The sequence below is a fragment of the Chrysemys picta genome, chromosome 4, assembly GCF_011386835.1.
Source record: "Chrysemys picta bellii isolate R12L10 chromosome 4, ASM1138683v2, whole genome shotgun sequence".
Classification (NCBI taxonomy): Eukaryota; Metazoa; Chordata; order Testudines; family Emydidae; genus Chrysemys; species Chrysemys picta.
The window spans coordinates 17,428,459-17,448,354 of record NC_088794.1 but is presented as its reverse complement, the minus strand read 5'-3'; the positions used below and the strand labels follow the sequence as shown (position 1 = coordinate 17,448,354).

The following is a 19,896-nucleotide window of genomic DNA, read 5'->3' as shown; positions in this document are numbered from 1 at the left end:
TCAGGGGTATGGATTTTTCACACCCCGAGCAACATAGTTGTACCCATATAGCTGAGTAGTGTAGACCTGGCCTCAGTGTTCCTTGGTCCTGTGGTGTTAGATGTGTCCCTTTTTCAATGGTTTGTCTCCACCTACTGGCAGAAAGAAACCACGTTCCATCTTTTTGGACGGTTAACTAGATCTTTGCTTACATGAGTAACAAACTTGAACCATTTTTCGTTCTTTAGGTACAGATTAAATGGACCGACTTCTGCCCAATGTGTGGTTGTGGGAAATGGAGTTGATTGGGATAAAGAGCTTCCACTTTGCGAAGGTAAACTAATCTAATGGTTTTAAGAACAGTTCATGTCTGGAGATGATGCAGCATAACTGGGGCTTCAGAGGAGTCTCTATTCTTACTTTGGCGTTTAATCCAAATGACAGTTGAGTTGGGGGGAGGAATGAAATCATACTGTGGTTCACCATGGTGTTTGGATGACTCCGACAGAATCAATTTTTAGATTGTTCACCTGGCACTGTTTAATATGCATAATCCAACAGGCCTCATGGCTCCTCTTCACTGTTGTATCTGGTGTAATCCTGCAGTTCACTAAGTAAAAGGCATGATAATGACTTCAAGAAGTTTTGACCCTTCCCAAACCTGACTATCCACTTAAAATCTGAGGCTCTTTGGGAGTGAATCACAATTAAATTGCCTCTACCTTAATTTGATCTCTTGGATGCTTTCTGGGCTTGGTCTGTCAATCATGCTGCTGATGTCCAGTCTAGAATCAGCTGCTGCTACAAGCAATGTCCTAGCTTAGTTTTCTGCTGGTGGAACAACACTACCTCTAGAGATGGCGGGGAAGAGGTTCTGGCTCCCTGAGGCTAATGTTGGGGAGGGGCATGCTCTGTTAAGGTCGTCATCCTGAGCTAGTGTTTTATGGAGCATCCTCCTTGAGCAATGGACGTACTGGGCTGGGTCAAGCCTAAAAGCAGAAAAACCTTCAGAATCTGAAAGGGGTCTTGCTTCAAATGTTAAAATACAATGTTAAGTCCCCTTCCAAATGGCTAAATAGCTTTCTGGGGGGATCTGAGACAACTTTCCTAGTGAAACTCTCTTCAGTTCACCTTTAATGTAAACTTTAATTTTCATGTTGACATTCTTTGCTTCAGCAATACCTTGTCCTCCACCTCCTCATATCACCCATGGATCCCATACTGGTCAGACTGTACAAGAGTTTTCCTTTGGCTCAGCAGTAACTTACAAATGTGACCAGGGCTTCTCTCTTATTGGAAAGGCCTCCATTCATTGTACAATGAAAGATAATGTCAATGGAGGGTGGAGTGGGCCTGCCCCTGAATGCAAAGGTTAGTAGCGTCTGTTTTTATCCCCTTCTTGTTCTACTATCTCCTCCCAGGAAAAACTGTGTTTTGACTACTAAGTAAACCCATAAACCTGAGGAAATTCAGTTAGTGCTTAGTCCCTCTAAATACGTATAATGAAAACTAGTTACTGTTGGGAAAGTAAAGAATGACTAACACTTCATAAATAAGCGAGCCTTAGAAGCAGGATTGTTTGGAAATCATATTTTTCATTTGTCGATCATATCGATATTTTTGGGAGCGGGGAGACATGATGAAAGTGTAGGAGGATCCATTGTGTTGCTGGTTCCTTCTGTAGAAGCCACATTTCAAACAAACAAAAGAAACCCAGAGCACTCTCTATCCCTACAGAACATTCCCCTAGAGCTTGCTGTCTGGTGTATAGATTCCAGCCCAACTAACGACCTAAACACAATTGAACCCTGAACACGTAGATGGTGGGGTTCGATTAGTTTCTCATTCCTCACCAAATAATCTCTGCTGCTTTTGAAGTCTTTCATCCAACTTTTTTTTATTTAGTGTAATTCCTCCCTGTTAACTATTCCCTTCCCTTTCCCTCAAAACCAACCAACCGACCCTGGACTCCACACTCAAAATCTGAGGCTGTTTTGGAGTGAAACCCAGTATTAAAACTTCTTCCCAATTTATTTGCTTTAACTTTTTTGTCCTTTTGGACACTACCTGGGGTGGATCTGTCAACCAGGCTTTCGCCATCTGGTCTAGAAGCAGCTACAGTTAGGAGGAAAGTTCTAATTTAAGCATTCAGCTTCTGGAACATTGTAGAAGTGCAACTGTTGTCTTTCAAGGATGTCAATCAAAGAGTCCCAGCTCCTTATATATAATGTGGGGGAGGGATGTGTTCTGATAAGGCTGTTATCCGGGATTTGTTTAATGGAGCCAAAATCTTCTAGCTGAACGGATGTGCCTCACGTTTTGTTAAAGCACAGTACTATTTACACTCTCAAATGGTTGAATTTTTCCCCCTTTTTGGGAGGAATTGTAAACAAATGTTTACTTAATCTTTACAGTTCTCCTTTAACTGAAATGTGCATTAATACTCATGATGCCGTTCTCTTTTCCTTCAGCGATTACTTGTGCTCCTCCTCCTAATATTGCCAATGGGATGCACAATGGCAGCAACATGGAAATCTTTGACTGTAACTCATCGGTAACTTACAAATGTGATGATAATTTCTCACTTAGTGGAGAGGCCTCCATTCACTGTACAACTAAAGATAACATCAATGGAGTCTGGAATGGGTCTGCCCCTGAATGCAAAGGTGACTGTCTGTTTTTATCTTCCTCTTGCTCTACTTTCTCCCACCAGAAAAAAACTATTTTGATTGCTAGGCAAACCCATAAACATAAGGAAATTCAGTTTGGCATTAATCATCTAAAGATATAACTTGTGGGAAATCTGGTTGCTGTTGGAAACATAATCCTTATAAAGTGGCTGTCACTGCACGTACACACAAGAAGGAAAAATTAAGATCTCCATGGGTAACCTTAACTCTGTGGTTTCCTAAATTCTTAGTGTTTTGCAATTGTAATAACTTGTTTCTGTTAACCGGATTGTTAACACCAGTCAGTAGAAATAATGAGAGTTGAACTCATCATCTCCTGGTTCCCAACACGGTGCACCTTCTCCTAGGCCAAAGGATATTTTGATGTGAGGGATGGAGATGCACAGTTCTGAGTTCCACATAACACCTTGCAGAGAATGCTCAGTGAGAACAGCAAGTTTAAGGGTTTAGAAGTCACTCTAGGAAGTTTTGATGAGTAAAACTGAAGGGAAATTACAGATTTTGGCAGTTTGTAACTCATGGTGGCAGCAAGAGACACCACATTGAGCCTTTCACATCCCTGCTGCAAACTACGGAACAGTTAGAGCTCTTAAAAAAAAAAAAAAAAAGAGAGAGAGAGAGAACTTTTGTAAAGGGAAGTGGTAGGCAGCTCAATGTAGGGATTGCAATGGGCTTCCCCTAGAATATAGGAATGGGATCCCAGCAGCAGTCTACAGCGTAGCCCAACTGATAGTACAGGGGCTCTCGCTGTGACAACGTGTAATTGGGATAAGTCTGTCATGTCTCTAAAGATGCAGATTCCTAAACATTAGTTTGGCAATTAGTCCTGGCTCTGAGTGGCCAGCTGGTGATGGGAGACTGATGTAATGTTTATAGCTGCTTTTTCCTCCTCTTTTTGCCTTAGTCATAATTATCCAGGACAAACCCACGACTGTCCCTCCCAAAGGAACAGAAGTAGCTGGTACTTCCTCAGGTAAATTGGAAAAACTTTGATTTGCTGAAAGTCTAGAATTTTGGGTTCAAATTTCCACTTAAATAAAAATGAAATGTACAGTGTGAAAGTCATTTTAATTTCTATAATTCTGCTATTCACAGATGCAAATATGATGATGCTCACTTAGAGAGCTCGTTGTTCATTTGCACACTCCATGCTCTCCTGGTTTTCCTACCTCTCTCATTGTTCCTGCACCATTTCTTTTGGTTATCAAAGCCTTTTGGTGGGTCCTTCTCCCCCTTCCACTTTCCAAAGGATTCCCACAGCGCTCTGACCTTGGCCCATTCCTCTGATTCCTCTCAATAGGAGAGTGACGTGGCCAATACTGTGGGTAAGGAATATTATTGTCTGGGCTGATTGATGGCAGCTCTAATGAGAGGGATGGGGGCAGGGACCTCCTTTGTGTTGTGTGTTTCTACAGCGCTTAGCACAGTGGGGCCCTGAGTCATGACTTGAGCCCTCACGCGCTATTGCGACACAACTAACAACACTACTGTTGGCTGTAGTAGGGGGTGGCATGTGAAAATCTTCTATTGCTCTATGGCATCTAAGCACTGATCATTTCAGTGGCACAAACTCTGTTTCTTAGGTGAAGATTTTCCTGGGACAAAGACCGTTAGTCTTCAAATCCATATAGTTATCCCAAGGATGAGAATTCAGGAGTAGATAATTTACAGCTGAGAGAATTAGCTCTTGGAATGACAATAGGGGTAATGCACCTAATGCGTGTGGATCTTCTGCAGACTTGACGGTATACCGAACAGAGAGAAATATTAGAGAAAATCAAGTGGGTAAAACACTGGGAAGGGGGTTGACGCTAGCAGTTATTCAGTCTGACTGAATTTTCACTGGCATGCTTGGGGGCTTTTCTTCAAATGTCTTGGGGAGAGATTCTGAGCAGTTGTGGATTTGATTCTTTAAAATTCAATATGTTTTGTCCTGTGCTTGGCAAGACAAGTTTCACTCCAGTCTGTTTGTGGGCATTTACGTCTTTACATGCCTGGAATCTCTGCCGGCTTTTTGGTTTTTAAAATAGTCAGTTATGTGGAGAGCACCTCAAGAATTTAATAAAACTTTCTTTTCTGTACAGGTTCTGCGCTGAACACAGCTGGCAACTCTGCTGAGCCTGGAGTTGAAGGTGAGCTACTGAGGGGAGAGAGAAAACACTTGAGCTGTTAGACAGGGTAGCGCAATGCATGTGGTGAGCAGGGAAGCCTGGCTGTAGGGAGCTTCAGAACTGGAGCTGGCCACATCCCTTCAATTGTTTTTCAAATCTATTACACTAAGGAACCCCTGAATGTTGCTGATCCATGTGGCTGAATTTCGTGCATGACATTGGAATCACATTGAATTTCTGCCAAAAATAAATAAATTTAAATAAAAATTCCCTTCTAGTCAGTAACTTAGGGAGACCGCAAGTATACATTTGTTTCTAAATCAGCTTAAATTTTTTGTTTTTTGTTTTTTTCCTAACTTTTTTCTCCATTAGCCAGTTTCCTGCCTGGTTTTTAAAATGTTTTTCATTGAGCTTTATTTATACAAAAACAAAAAAGAACCCAAACTGTGTGTTTCTGCCAACACTGAAGCCATGAGTAAACCTGAGTCCTACACCTACAGTTATGATGAACAATATGGGTACAAGTGAATATGTACATTCCATTTGTCATACTAACATTCTTACATTTGAGACTATAAATTTGTCAGTGATGTATTTCCTGAGGGAAATAGATTCAGTAATTCCAGGAGCCATTGAAAGGCCACTTCAGAGCACTCTTTGCTACTATTGTAATCTTTCATACAATTTCCCTAAAAATCTTAGTCTCAGCATAGCATTTACATGAGTCTGATTTCTAAATGCAAAACTCACTGACATCAGTGATTGTGGTTCTGTTCAATCTGTGACAAGGAATTACCGATTTAATGTTTAACCAGCAGCCAGGGCCGGCTCTAACTGTTTTGCAGCCCCAAGCAAAAGAAGAGTGCCGCCCTCCATAGCACCGCCATAACACACATGCTCAGCACCGCGCCGCCACCCCCCACCCCCCCCGCGGAGCGCCGCGCCGCCAAACACCCCCAGCCCCCTGCAGAGCACCACGCCGCCGAACCCCCCAGCCTCCCACAGAGTGCCGCCAAAGACACCGCCCCCGCGCCGCGCCACCGAACTCCCCAACCCCCCCTGCGGAGCGCCGCTGGGCGCCGCCGAACACCCCCTGCAGAGCGCCGTGCTGCTGAACCCCCCTGCCGAGTGCCGCGCTGCCGAACCCCCCCCCCCCCCCGCCGCCACACACATCTCCCGCCAAACACTCCCACCGCCGAGCCTCGCCGCCACACACACCCCGAATCCCGCCCCCGCGCGCCCAGCCGCCGAAACAAAAACAACCCACCCCACCACCAGCGCCGCCCGACCGAACCCCAAAAAAACCAACCCTGAGCTCCCCCCACCGCCAACCCAAGATTGGCTGCCCCTTACCAGGTGCCGCCCCAAGCACGTGCTTGGTCGGCTGGTGCCTGGAGCTGGCCTTGCCAGCAGCTATGGAAGATACTAAATTACCTTACTCTAGTAACAGGTTTCAGAGTGGTAGCTGTGTTAGTCTGTATCAGCAAAAAGAACAAGGAGTACTTGTGGCACCTTAGAGACTAACACATTTATTTGGGTATAAGCTTTCGTGGGCTAAAACCCACTTCATTGGATGCATGCAATGGAAAATACAATAGGAATATATATATATATATATATATATATCTCTACACAGAGAACATGAAAAAATGGGTGTTGCCATACTGTCTATAACGAGACCAAGGGACACCATCATAGGACCTAATCACATCAGGCACACCATCAGAGGCTCGTTCACCTGCACATCTACCAATGTGAGATATGCCATCATGTGCCAGCAATGCCCCTCTGCCATGTACATTGGCCAAACCGGACAGGCTCTACATAAAAGAATAAATGGACACAAATCAGACATCAAGAATTATAACATTCAAAAACCAGTTGGAGAACACTTCAACCTCCCTGGTCACTCAGTGACCGACCTAAAAGTTGCAATTCTCCAGCCAAAAAACTTCAAAAACAGAGAAACTGCAGGATTGGAATTAATTTGCAAACTGGACACCATTAAATTAGGTTTGAATAAAGACTGGGAGTGGATGGGTCATTACACAAAGTAAAAACTATTTCCCCATGCTAATTTCCCCCCTACTGTTACTCACACCTTCTTGTCAACTGTTGGAAATGGGCCATCGTGATTATCACTACAAAAGTTTTTTTTTCTCCTGCTGATAATAGCCCACCTTAATTGATTAGTCTTGTTATAGTTGGTATGGCAAGACCCATTTTTTCATGTTCTCTGTGTATACAGTAACTCCCAGTTAACGTTGTTTCATTGTTACATTGCTGATCAATTAGGGAACATGCTCATTTAAAGTTGTGCAATGCTCCACTCTTGCGTTGTTTGGCTGCCTGCTTTCTCCACAGCTGGCAGCCTCCCTACACCCCCCTCCCTCCCAGCACCTCCCACCCGCCAGCAGACCCCGCAGATCAGCGCCGTCCCCCTCCTCCCAGCCCCCCTCCTGCCCACGGCAATCAGCTGGCTTGCGGCGTTTAGGAGGCAGGAGGGAGGGGAGGAGCGATGACTCGGCGCGCAGGCTCCCCCTCCCTCCCCTGCCTCCTGAACACTGAAAACCAGCTGATTGCCCTGTGCAGGAGGCGGGGGAGAGGGAGGGGGAGCCTGTGCGCCGAGTCCTTGCTCCTCCCCCTCCCTCCTGCCCGGGGCAATCAGCTGGCTTTCAGCGTTTGGGAGGCGGGGGGGGGGAGCGAGGACTCAGCACGCAGGCTCCTCCTCCCTCCCCTGCCTCCCGAACATGGAAAGCCAGCTGATTGCCCCGGGCAGGAGGGAGGGGGGAGGAACAAGGACTTGGTGCGCCTCCCCCCTTCCTCCCCTGCCTCCTGCCTGCAGCAATCAGCTGGCTTGCAGCGTTCAGAAGGGATGGGGGAGGAGCGAGGACAAGGCCTGCGAAGTAAAGGGGGAGGAGTAGGGCCGGTGCAACCACTAGGCCAACTAGGCAGTCGCCTAGGGCGGCAAGTGGTTGGGGGCACCCAGGGCTGTCCTCAGGCATGGGCAGCTGGGTGGAGCACTGCTGGGTCTTAGTGTCCACCCCCCTGGTTTTCCTATCCCTGTTCTGACCCTTCCGGCAGGCTCTGAGTCTTCCTGGGAAGGGGATCTACTAGTTAAAAGAGAAAAAGTCTCCAGCCTGCCAGACCTATTAGCACAACACTGAAACTGTTAAAGAGCCATTTAAGGGGTAATGAAGACATTTAACAGGCATTTGCCAAGCCGGAGGTATCTACTGTCAGTTTCTGAATGTACTGACAAAAACAGTTGTGCATTGCTCCTCGGCAAGCAGATCAAGCGTCTTGGCTCTATGAGCTAAGATGTGAAAAAATTATCTAAGTTTACTCAGGACATGTCAGTCTACAGGACCTTAGTTTAAAATTTGCTTTAAAGATATTTCATTAGTGAGTTGGTGAAGATTATAAAATCACATCTCTAAAAAATCCTTGCATAGATTTTTCAGATGCACAATCATCATTAGCCTTAAATGCGTGGATCTTCAGACATACGGTTTTTTAAATAAATTCTTCAAAAGACCACCCTTATCTAAAATACACATTTTAATTACTATAGTAAAAAAACTTACTTCCAAAGTCTTCCTGTCCTTTCTGTCCTCCATTTCTCCCTTCACCCCCTCTCCCCTCCTCTCTCCCCTCCCATTGAAGGAAGCAACAGCCCTTTGCTTCCAGATAGCTGGACAAAGAGTTTCCCTTTCTTTACTTCTGACTATCTGATGAACTAGTTTTAAGCAAAATCAGTACCTTAGTAAGATATAAAATCCTTTGTTATGCCTAAAATCTTTGGAAACATATTTTTTAAAGTTGATGAAATTTCATAAACATGTGTATTGTTATGGAGATCACACACAGTAAATTAGTGTTCTCTTTTTCTAAAAGCAATGAACACTGTTATGACCACACTCAACCTCTGTGACTGATTAATTTAAAATAATGTCTGAGTGAGTTAAATACGTAGTAATCTGGAATGATTACTTTATGAAGGCTTAAGAGTACATTTAAAATATACAATCAGCTTAGAAATACTGATTAAGAAAATGTAAAACAGAGAAGAGCTGCATCATGTATTCCATAATATTTAATGTTGTATTCAGCAAGACAGCTGACTCACCCTTACTACAAAGTTTTTGCAAATAAATTTCTGACAAACTTCAGGGCATATCAAAAAACCTGTGACTGACATTTTTTTATTGCCAAGTTTTGTGCTTTTAATTAGGTCCCTTCTGCATGTCCATTCTGCGTGAGGGAGAGGGTACAGGGGTCTCTGTGGGGAACTGTGACTCTCCGCCACCGTGAGGCGGGCCAGGCATCTTGTTGTTCTTTCTGCTTTGTCCCTCCGCCCCTGTCGGGCTGCAAGCTCAGGCTGCCGTCGGGCATAGAGGCACCAGTTTAATAATACTGCATAGTGTCCCATAAATCCTAAGGACGGCCCTGGGGGCACCAAAAAGCGGTGTCCTGGCTTGGCAGGAAGGAGCCACCGTCCAGAGGCACCGGAGAGCCAGAGCGTCAGCTTGCGGGGGCGGTGAGCCCCAGCCATGGAGGAGCCAGCACAGCGCAGGGGGGCAGGAGCCCTGCAGAGGCAGCGGCGTCGCTAACAGGGAGCAGCCCCGCCCCTCCTGCCCAGGCTCCGGCCTGGCGTCCCCCTGGGGGGCTCCTGCAGGCTGCAGCAGATGCATGCAGGCAGAGGCCCTCGTGCACCTCCCAGCTTCCCCATTGCCACGCTTGGGCTTTGCAGCTCCCGGGCATGTGAGCCACCGCTGGGGCGCGGGGCCCTGAGCCTGCTCCAGGAGGGGCAGTGGCGGTGGTGACTCACACTCCTGGGAGCCGCAGAGCCCGAGCGTGGTGAGGGGGGAGCTAAGGGGGTACACGGTGGCCGCCGCCCGCATGCATCTGCTGCAGGAGCCCCCAGAAGGCGGCTCCTCCCTGCCAAGCTGCTGCAGCGGCCCAAGCCCGGCAAAGCCAGTGAGTGGACTCGGGGTGGGGGCCGCTGGGGTCGGGTGGGGAGGGCTCGCGGGGGGGCTGTGCACCCTCCAGGGGAGTTCAGGGGGCAGGGAGGGGGGAACTTGGTCTGGGGAGCAGCCTCTGGGCATGGCTGGCCCCTGGGGTCTATAAAGACTCCTTGGGATTTGCCCCTCAATGAACCGATGTTTTGGGGGAGGGGGCGCAAGGTGGAAGTTTCGCCTAGGGCGCAAAATATCCTTGCCCTGGCCCTGGGGAGGAGGTGCGGGGAGAGAAGTGGGTCAAGGGTGGGGGTTTGGGGAAAGGGGGGAGTGGATGGGCCGAGGGTTGAGCTCCCTGCCCCCGGCAAAGTCAGTGCCTGTGCTTGCAAGAACAGCAAGAGGCGCAGCCGGACAATCCTTCCTCTTCCACTCTCTGACTCCACCTCCTCAACCAAGCTTCATACTCAGCAGTGGTGATTGTAGTATTAAATTGTTTCTTTAAAATTGTTTAAAACTTATACCTGTATTAAATTGCTTGTATATAATGCCTTTTGTCTGGCAAAAAAAAATTTCCCTGGAACCTAACCCCCCTGTTTACATTAATTATTATGGAGAAATTGGCTTCACTTAACATCGTTTCACTTAAAGTCGCATTTTTCAGAAACATAACTACAACGTTAAGTGAGGAGTTACTGTATATATCTTCCTACTGTATTTTCCACTCCATGCATCCGATGAAGTGGGTTTTAGCCCACGAAAGCTTATGGCCAAATAAATTTGTTAGTCTCTAAGATGCCACAAGGACTCCTCGTTCTTTTTGCTGATACAGACTAACACGGCTGCCACTCTGAAACCTGTTAATTGTGCTGTAGATGTTTGGGCTCAGGCTCGAGCTGGGGTTGTAGGACCCTGCGAGATGGGAGGGTCACAGGTCTGAGTCCAAATATCTGCATCACCGTTAAACAGCCCCTTAGCCCGAGAAAGCAGGCATGGGCCAGCTGCAGGTGTAGAATTGCAATGTGGACGTACCCTAACACTAACCTATGACGACGTGCCAGGGTGGATATTCTGATACCCCATCTGGACAGCCCACGTGTAATGATTCTGTGTTTATTCGGTGTTTTGGCAAACAAATGGCTGGCCAGTGCAGGCAGGGCTGGCTCCAGGGTTTTGGCAGCCAAAAAAAAAAAAAAAAAAAAAAAAGTCGCGATCTGCGGTGGCAATTCGGTGGAAGGTCCTTCGCTCCGAGCGGGAGTGAGGGACCATCCACTGAATTGCCGCCGAATAGCTGGACCTGCCGCCCCTCTCCGGAGTGGCCGCCCCAAGCATCTGCTTGCCAAGCTGGTGCCTGGAGCCGGCCCTGAGTGCAGGCTTGGAAAATGAGAGCCTAGAAGTATGTGTAAGAGAATAGTTAACATCCCTTGGTTTATATTGTAGAAAGCCTTTAAATTGAGATTGGTTCATACATTTTTGCAACGGTTTTCCTGCCTGTATTACAAGATACATATGTATGCAATCCCTTGAAAAATTGCTTTTCTTCTTTGGGAGGTTCTCAAGGGGTCAGATCATGGTTTCCAGTAGCTAATGATTATTCATTTTATACTCTGGTGTGTTATGTGACTCCATTGATTTTTCATTCATATCTGGTATAATTTAGGGTACTAAGTGTGGCTTCATATGCATGGATTGTGGATGAGTTCCTGTAGGTTATTGACATGAATATGGATTCATATTTTAGCTCACATTTTTGTTCTCTTTAGGGCCTGGCATTGATACACACTTTGGCATTGCCGGCATCGGCCTTAGCATCGCCGGCATCGCCATGATCGCCAGCATCGCCGGCATCACCGTCAGTAAGTAACTTAATAGTGAAAAAATAATTTGATACACTAAAGCTATGACTGTGTTTTGAGGTCCACAATCCAGGCTATTTGAGTATTGCACTTCCTCTGTCTCATTTCCCGTCCCCTGCTTAACTCCTAAAGGTCCTTAGATTTAGGATTCTTGGATTTCTCTGCCACTGACTAACTTTTTGCCCTTGGGTTCCATGTAAAATCTATGCCCATGATTGAGATTGCATTGCCGTTCCCTGGAGAGACGCCTGTATTAATACTCTTAGTTATTTTCTCTGTCTGTAGGTTTGTAATTTATTCACAATATTTTCCTGAGCTAAGAAACCTGCTGTGATTCTGTCTTAAATTTGTGTGCCCAATATTGGGGAACTGAAGGAGTGAAGAATCTCATTTCCCCCCTGCTCCCTCATGAAAAGTTTCACTTCTGTAGTTCTGTCTTGGGTGAGAATACTTCCTCCACACTTAGGACTGAAGAACAGGAGTACTTGTGGCACCTTAGAGACTAACAAATTTATTAGAGCATAAGCTTTCGTGGACTACAGCCCACTTCTTCGGATGCATATGCATATGGCTGTAGTCCATGAAAGCTTATGCTCTAATAAATTTGTTAGTCTCTAAGGTGCCACAAGTACTCCTGTTCTTCTTTTTGCGGATACAGACTGATACGGCTGCTACTCTGAAACTTAGGACTGAGTATTTGTCTGGTGCTCACCAAGAATGGAAGGGATAGAAGCCAGGAAGGGAAATTGTCAGAAGATCCAAGCAAGCCCTTCCTAGGTTGGATGTGACAGTCTAGCATTGTGGGAATAAGAAAGTTGTTACTCTCAGTGGTTTGAGCATAGGCCTGCTAAACTCAGGGTTGTGAGTTCAATCCTTGAGGGGGCCATTTAGGGATCTGGAGCAAAAATCTGTCTGGGGATTGGTCCTGCTCTGAGCAGGGGGTTGGACTAGATGATCTCCTGAGGTCCCTTCCAACCCTGATATTCTATGATAAATGAAGTTCCCACCATACAGTTAGTCAGTCTGCAGTGCAAAGGGCTCCACTTCTCAGAGCGTGGGTGTTTAGTCATCATGCTAGCAAATTCTGAACACACATGCAACCTTTTCCCAAAGAATTCCCACAAAGGCTGTAGTAGCTTCACCTTTGTGAACAGTTTTTTCACTGTATAGGCCCCCATTCATCAAAGCACTTAAGCTTACGTATAAATCCCACTGAAGTCAATCAGAATTAAGTATGTGCTTTAAGTTTGTGTTTAAGTGACTTGTTAAATTGGAGCCATAGAGCAGCTTTGTCAAGCAGCGGGTACGGTCCCTGTGTGTTTGGAGTACAGCCATGCTAGAGGCGGCTGTTACAAGCAGATTTCTAGCAGTTTTCCTGATCCATGTTGTCAAGGCTGATTCCCAACTCTGTCACTCTAAGTGCAGTAAGTGGGAGCCCGCAAGGATTTAAATATTTGCCACTCCAGACTTGTATTAAACTCCCAAGGTTACAGCTTTTCTCTCACCTTGGCATGGTAAACGCTGCCACCACCCAAATGCAAAAAAAAACCCCTTTGAACCCAGGAAGGAGGACTTGGGAATGCCTCCCTGTGGGGTACCCTCAAGCCCTTTCACCTCCGCTCAGGGGAAGAGCTGAGAAAGAAAACAAAGGAAATTAGCTATGGCTACCAGCTAATTAAACAACATGCACAAACCTCTTAGGACACCAAAAATCCAATCCTGTTCTTAAAAAAGGTAAATTTTATTAAAAACAAAAAGAAAGACTATACATCTGGAACTTAGGCTTTTTCTAGGTTTTAAAAGAGCAATTCCAGAAATCACGCACCCAAAATAGCTTTCTTGGGGTTCAGTTTAAAGGTTACAAGCAAACAAAAGCTTCTGGGGTTAGCACAGAGGAGCTCCACAAGCCAAAATAACGAAAATAAACAGAAATAAACCTGATCGCATCTAGCTAAACATTCTGATCTACTTACACCTTTGGGTTGTTAAAAGTAGTTCTAGATGTGATCTGATGATTTTCATATCTGGTTCAAACTTTACAGAGCATTCCTGCTGCCCCTTCTCTTCAGCCCAGAGAGCAACATTAAACAAAAGGGGATTTCCCCATCTGGTTTGGGAACCAGAACCACTGGAGAGGCCCAGGCACTCTCAGAGGGGCAGATTACACCCATCTGTAACATGTCCTTGATCTCCCTTTCTAATGTGGTTTTGGCTTGAGGAGCCATCCGGTAGGGTTGGGCTCTACTTGGGCGAGAATCACCTGTGTTAATGGAGTGGTACGCCCGTTCTGTCCGTCCTGGGGTGGCTGAAAACATTGGCGCGAAGCTAGTGCACAGCTCCTGGATTTGCTGTTGCTGCTTATGCCCAAGGGTCATGGAAAGGCTCACCTCTTCCACACCACCATTGCTTTTTCTGTCGTAGTAGACTCCTTCAGGCCACTCAGCGTCATCTCTCTCCTGGGCTGTAAACTGGAGAACCTTGATTTCTCGGGAATAAAAAGGCTTTAGAGAATTAACATGGTATACTTTAGGTTTTAGGGTAGGGTCTGGGAACGCTCTGAGGTAATTAACAGCTCCCAGGCACTCTCGGACCAAAAATGGCCCCTCCCACGATGCTTCCATCTTATTGGCCTGGAGCACTTACAGGACCATGACTTGGTCACTTACTTTGAAGGAACGCTCTCTGGCATGTTTATCACACCAGGCCTTTTGCTCCTGTTGAGCATCCTGTAGGTTTTCTCGAGCAAGGGCTAGAGACCCTTTGAGGGTGTTTTGCAGGTTGGTTACAAAGTCCAAAATGTTAGTTCCTGGAGAAGATGTAACCCCCTCCCATTGCTGCTTCACCAGCTGTAATGGCCCCTTAACTTCATGGCCATAAACAAGTTCAAAGGGTGAAAATCCCAAACTGGGTGTGGTACAGCCCTGTAGGCAAAGAGCAACTGACAAAGGCAAAGTTTCTTTCCCAATTTTAAAAAGTTCTTCCTTCCCATTGGCTCTTTTGGTCAGGTGCCCACTTTTCTTCTTTATCTGGGGGACTTTTTAACCCTTTACAGGTAAAGCCAGTAAAGAACAGCTACCAAGATGGGGGGAGGATAACTCGGTGGTTTGAGCATTGGCCTGCTAAACCCAGGGTTGTGAGTTCAATCCTTGAGGAGGCCACTTAGGGATCTGGGGCAAATCAGTACTTGGTCCTGCTAGTGAAGGTAGGGGGCTGGACTCAATGACCTTTCAAGGTCCCTTCCAGTTCTAGGAGATGGGATATCTCCATTAATTTTTTTTTTTAACAGCTAAGTGGCTGGCTGGATATCCATCAAAGGGAGCTATCCCCCACTTTATTTATCACACATGTGGACTAAGAATATGCAAACTCAAACTATTGTGCAGTCTGTATTCCTGTTGAATGGTTCTAAGATGCAACAGTCCCTGTGTGCTAATCAGGGAAAACTGTGCTGAAATCTTAAGTGTAATTAAAATGTGGTTTTAGCTGGCCCAATCTGATTAGAGGTTTTCATCTGCAAGTTCAAGATTGAGAGAATCTGACACATATGGATGGATTCATTTTCTAATTTTTATTTATTCTTTTAAAATATTTCATCAGTCAAGGAAGAAATTAAATAAGCCAAACTAAGCCTTGGACATAAGAATATATCCTATGACTATTTGGTTGAGAAAATTCCTTAAACAGCTTGGAGGCGCTTGAAGGGAAACAGATGATGTAACGGTTGAACATCTTGACTGTTAATTAGATTGAGTACTAAACATTATTCTGAACGAGTTAGAAATCTAAACATTCAGCAGTGTACAGACACATTAAAGATGTGATAAATTGGGAGATCCAACATCAGAACCATTTTCTGGATAAGAAAGGGCTTCTCATGATTTTTGATCTGGGATACAAGAGTGGCTTTTCCATACTACTTATCTGTGAAGTTTGCTAGTTGTGTTTACCAAAATGTTAAATAAAATATAACTTCATTGCCTTATCGCTGTTTTTTTGCTTTTCTTCAAGGAATGTATACAGCTTTGAATAAAAAATGGCAAAAGAAAACCGGGTAAGCTAGCCGAAGATTTATTTTTATTCTTTACTAATTTTCAACTTATCCTCATGGCATTTCCTTACTGCATGAACAGGTATTTCCTTCTGAGTTTTACTCTACCTTTTCAGCAGGGGTTGTCTTTTCTTGCATGTACCTGGATGTCAGGAAAAGTTACATATATGGTGCTCTGAAAATGCAGCATTGAAGGAATGATATTTAATTGGTCTGGAATAAAAGAACCACAACACAGCCGCGACTGGCCCAGCTCAGCTGATATGGGCTCGCAGGGCTAGGGCTGCAGGACTGAAAATTGCTGTGTAGACGTTCAGGCTCAGACTGGAGCCCAAGCTCTGGGATCCTGCCCTCTCTTGGAGTCCCAGAGCTGTCTTTCACTGTGATTTAACAGTTTGAAACTAGAATGAGAGTCGGCATCATGTAACGGTTAGCTCTCCATGGACTGCCTGCAAAATGCTCCATGGACCATAGTTTGAAAATTGTTGGACTAGCTGATGCTGTGGTCCAACACATGACCATTGTGCTTCATCAATGCTTAAGTCTTAAATGCACAAGAAGGAAAAGATTATATAAATAAGACTGCATGTCACGAAAACAAGCCAGAGCCATGGATGTGTGTTGGGCTGCTCCAGGTACCATGAAAATACAAATATCTCTGATAGATTTAGAAATTCTTTGTTGCTGTGGTTTGGTCCAAAACTCCTTCAAAATTTTGCTTCCTTTAACCCTTCCCTGTCTGCTCCTTAAGTTGCACCGCACTGGGACACAACCCCGTAGCCGCGCTCTAGTTTATTTCAGCAGGAATTCTGCACGTGGAGTGGCTATGGCTAAGGCCCAAAGTGTGCACCTTCAAGAATGTTTCTCATAAGGGCATCTCAGTCTTCAAACCTGCAAAACATCAATATGGCAAATTAAAAACCCAAAGTGGGATTTGTGTAGAACTGCTCAGGAAGTTGTGTTCTCACAGTACAGGCTTTCTTTGTATCACTGCCAGATAATATTGTTTAAAGGCTTTTTAAATAGTTGCTCTGCTTTATAACATAGTCACTGGAATAATATTCCCCTGGGGTTCATTTATACTGAGATGCCTTTGACTTACACCTAATATCTAGTCTATTTTTAATCTAATTTTTATTTTAATTAAAGATTAATTTTGCTAATGACATGTTGGATTGTGTGAAGTCTGCCTTTTACTGATTAACTTGGTTACTCAACTGTTGTGAAAAGATTTGCATATTTGCCTTCCCACATAAACATGGTTTACAACTGAATTTATAAAAGCACCTGCCCAGTATTGTTTATATGGTGAATGAGATTTCTAGTATGACACTCCCTGGAATCCATACAAGGAAAGCCAGTGATGTCCAAGCCCTGACTAAGCTAATAGACTGCAGCAACCTACAAACAATCATTTATACAATGCCCTCCTAAATATGTAGAACGAAATTCTCCAGAAATCCATTCTGACTTCTAGAATTTCCAACTTTCCTTCTCATTTCTCACTAAATGTTTCATTCTAGTGAGTGTTTTTAAGGAGCCTTATTTAATAGTGTGGACTATTGGACTTTATCCCACTGAAGTGAAGTTTATAATCATGCAATCCTGTTCCGTTTTGTCATGATCATCAAGCAGGTAGCTTGTTTAAGATAAGCTTTATATTCAGAAGCCCAGTTTGCAATGTCATTTGAATAAAATATCCAGTGTTGGCAGTTCATAAGCGAAGATACTTACCCAGCAGAAATGGGCTTTTACTGTAGTAGAAGTAATCCAATGTTGTTGACTCTCATGCGTTGTGTTGTCATGTTCAATTTCTTCCATGCTATGAAATCTAGTGGGTGCTAGAATTTCACTGTGAACAATATTGAAAGAGAACCAACCTAAATGTGGTTACTGCAGTCTTGTTTGTATATTGCTGGCAAAATATAGGTAGCAAAATACATGCTCATCAGACAAAAAAAGCAAATTAAATACTAATCTGTTCTTGCTTTTATTGAGCTGTTGAGTCTGCAAGATAAATTATACTATACAGAAGTGACTCTGTGTGGGAATAACATTCTGACTAAGAGACCTCGTTCCCATGGCAAAAATATTGCTTGTTTTGTGAAATTTACTTGTACAACACTTACCCCTCTTGGTGACAGGGTATATACACCTAAAAATTAAATGCCTGATGCTGAATATTGTTTTTCTGTATTGTTAAAACGTAATCCCTGTGAGAATTTTTTACGTTCTTGAAAAGTATAAGGGACATCAGATTTTGCAAATATGGTTTGTTTTATTTTGAGAAGCATTTTACAGAAGGAAACAATGTTTAAGTATCTTGTCCTTGCTAGCTGTAAAATTCCAGAACGGTAATGCTTCTACCACTGTGCTTGGTAGAGAATTCCACTGGTTAATACATCTTACAATCAAAATATTTTCCTAATATTCAGCCTCCAATTTTTTCTTTAAACAGTTCTAGTTTTATAAAAAGGCTCCATCTTTAAAAAAAAAAAAACTACTTTAAATTCAAGTTGTTTGTTATGTGAACATATTTTATTCAGCAAATGTTCTCTCCTTTCTTGCTATTCAGTTGTTACAGTGTAAATCCGGATTCCCCAAAGCATCAAATTACCACAGAACATTATTTCGATATGAATGAATCAAAATGTAATTTGATCTTCAAAGGTATCTATTTTTATAGAAAATTATTTTCCTGTACCCAAAAGCATGCAGGTGGTGTGGTGGTCTTCTGATTAAATGTCATCTGGGAGAGTAGGCTAGAAGTTTACGATATTAAATACAAATTGAGAATATAAATTACTTCTATGGGTTATTTCTTCGTTTTTCTTCCATGTCATGAACAAAAACATTTCATTGGAGAGAGAGAAAAGGTGGGTGAGCTGTGTGTGGCTTGAAAGCTTGTCTCTCTCACCAGTCAGGGCTAGATCCAGGTTTTTTGCCACACCAAGCAAAAAAAAAAAAAAAAAAGGCGGCGTGCCGCGTGCCGCCCCTTGAAAAGTGCCGTCCCCCAAGGAGCCAGAATGCCGCCCTTGAAAAGCACATGCTTGGAACGCTGGTGCCTAGAGCCGGTCCTGGGTCCAATAAAAGATATTACCTCACCAACCTTGTCTCTCCAATATCCTGGGCCTGAGATAGCTACAACTACACTGCATGCAAAAATATTTCATGTAATATTATTTGATTATCTACTAAAACACTGCATGCCTATGTTTTTCTGCAACCACAACAAACTTGAAGACTTTGTGTGCTTTGTCTGTTAAATGCAGTATGTTGGAAACAGGTATTTGTCTAATATAAATGTTATTTCCATTTCATTACTTCTGCTATGATATAGGTTCTTATACCATGCTTATCAACATCATATCTGAGCACCTTCTGCTAGCGTGTTAAGCATCGTGACTAACATCTGTCATGTGGTGGTTATTCTCTCATCCTCTCCCCTAGGGGAGAAACGAGTCCAGTGGACTGTCTTTTGTCGGTAGGTTTTCTCTGGAGGGCGGGGAGCATATGTGATGGCTTTTTAAGGTACATTTTGTTATGTATCTGTTAGAGATGACAGCTCAAAGAAATGCGTCTTTCACTTGGAGTGGAAGGTGATAAGGTTTGTGTCGTTTCTGGGGAAGTTCATTGCACAGTCTCAGCCCGGCCCCAGAGAAAGTTACGTCTCCCATGCAGAGGAGCTTGATATTTATTGTAGAGGAGCGTAGTTGTAAAACATGATTTTTGTCCTGGGGCCTTAGGCAGTGCTGTAGATATCAGGCCACAGAGTGCCTTGAAAATAAGGACAGAAACCTTGAATGTGATCCAGTATTCTATGGGAAAGCAGTACTGGGGTAGCGGAACTGGAGGGCCAGTGGGGGCTAATGCCTCTGCAGTGGAAATATTGCGGGGGCTGATCTATATTCTCCCCTCCCCCCTGAGCAATATTTCCTCAGTGCCTGTGGAGAGTGTGAAATAGGGAAGCCCGGGCTTTGCTCTTCCTGTGTCCCCGCCCCCTGGGCACTGGGCAGAGGACGTACCTGGAGGCAGGGAATGGAACTGGGCTGGGCAAAGCCACATCATTGTGAGGGGGGGCCGGCATTTCCTCTCCAGAGCAGGAGACTGGGAATTTGGTGAGCGGTTGCTCAGGGTGCCCAGAGTAGGGAAGCAGGACCAGGGACACTGACCTGACCATTTCCTTAGCCTGCCATGCCAAGGTGAGTGCCTGCCCTGCTGCCCAGGCTCTCTTTGGGAATGTCTAGACAGGAATAA

The 19,896-nt window shown here is 44.6% G+C and overlaps 1 protein-coding gene across 1 annotated transcript in view; it reads left to right on the top strand.

The window, feature by feature from the left end:
- Positions 1–19,896, top strand: part of LOC101943449 (complement receptor type 1-like) — a 431,031-nt gene that overhangs the window by 356,320 nt on the left and 54,815 nt on the right. Inside the window, exons 35-38 of the mRNA XM_065594544.1 lie at positions 228–313; positions 1,156–1,350; positions 2,451–2,645; positions 3,574–3,642. Coding sequence (XP_065450616.1) covers positions 228–313; positions 1,156–1,350; positions 2,451–2,645; positions 3,574–3,642 — 545 coding nt within the window. The remainder of the gene's footprint in view (positions 1–227; positions 314–1,155; positions 1,351–2,450; positions 2,646–3,573; positions 3,643–19,896) is intronic.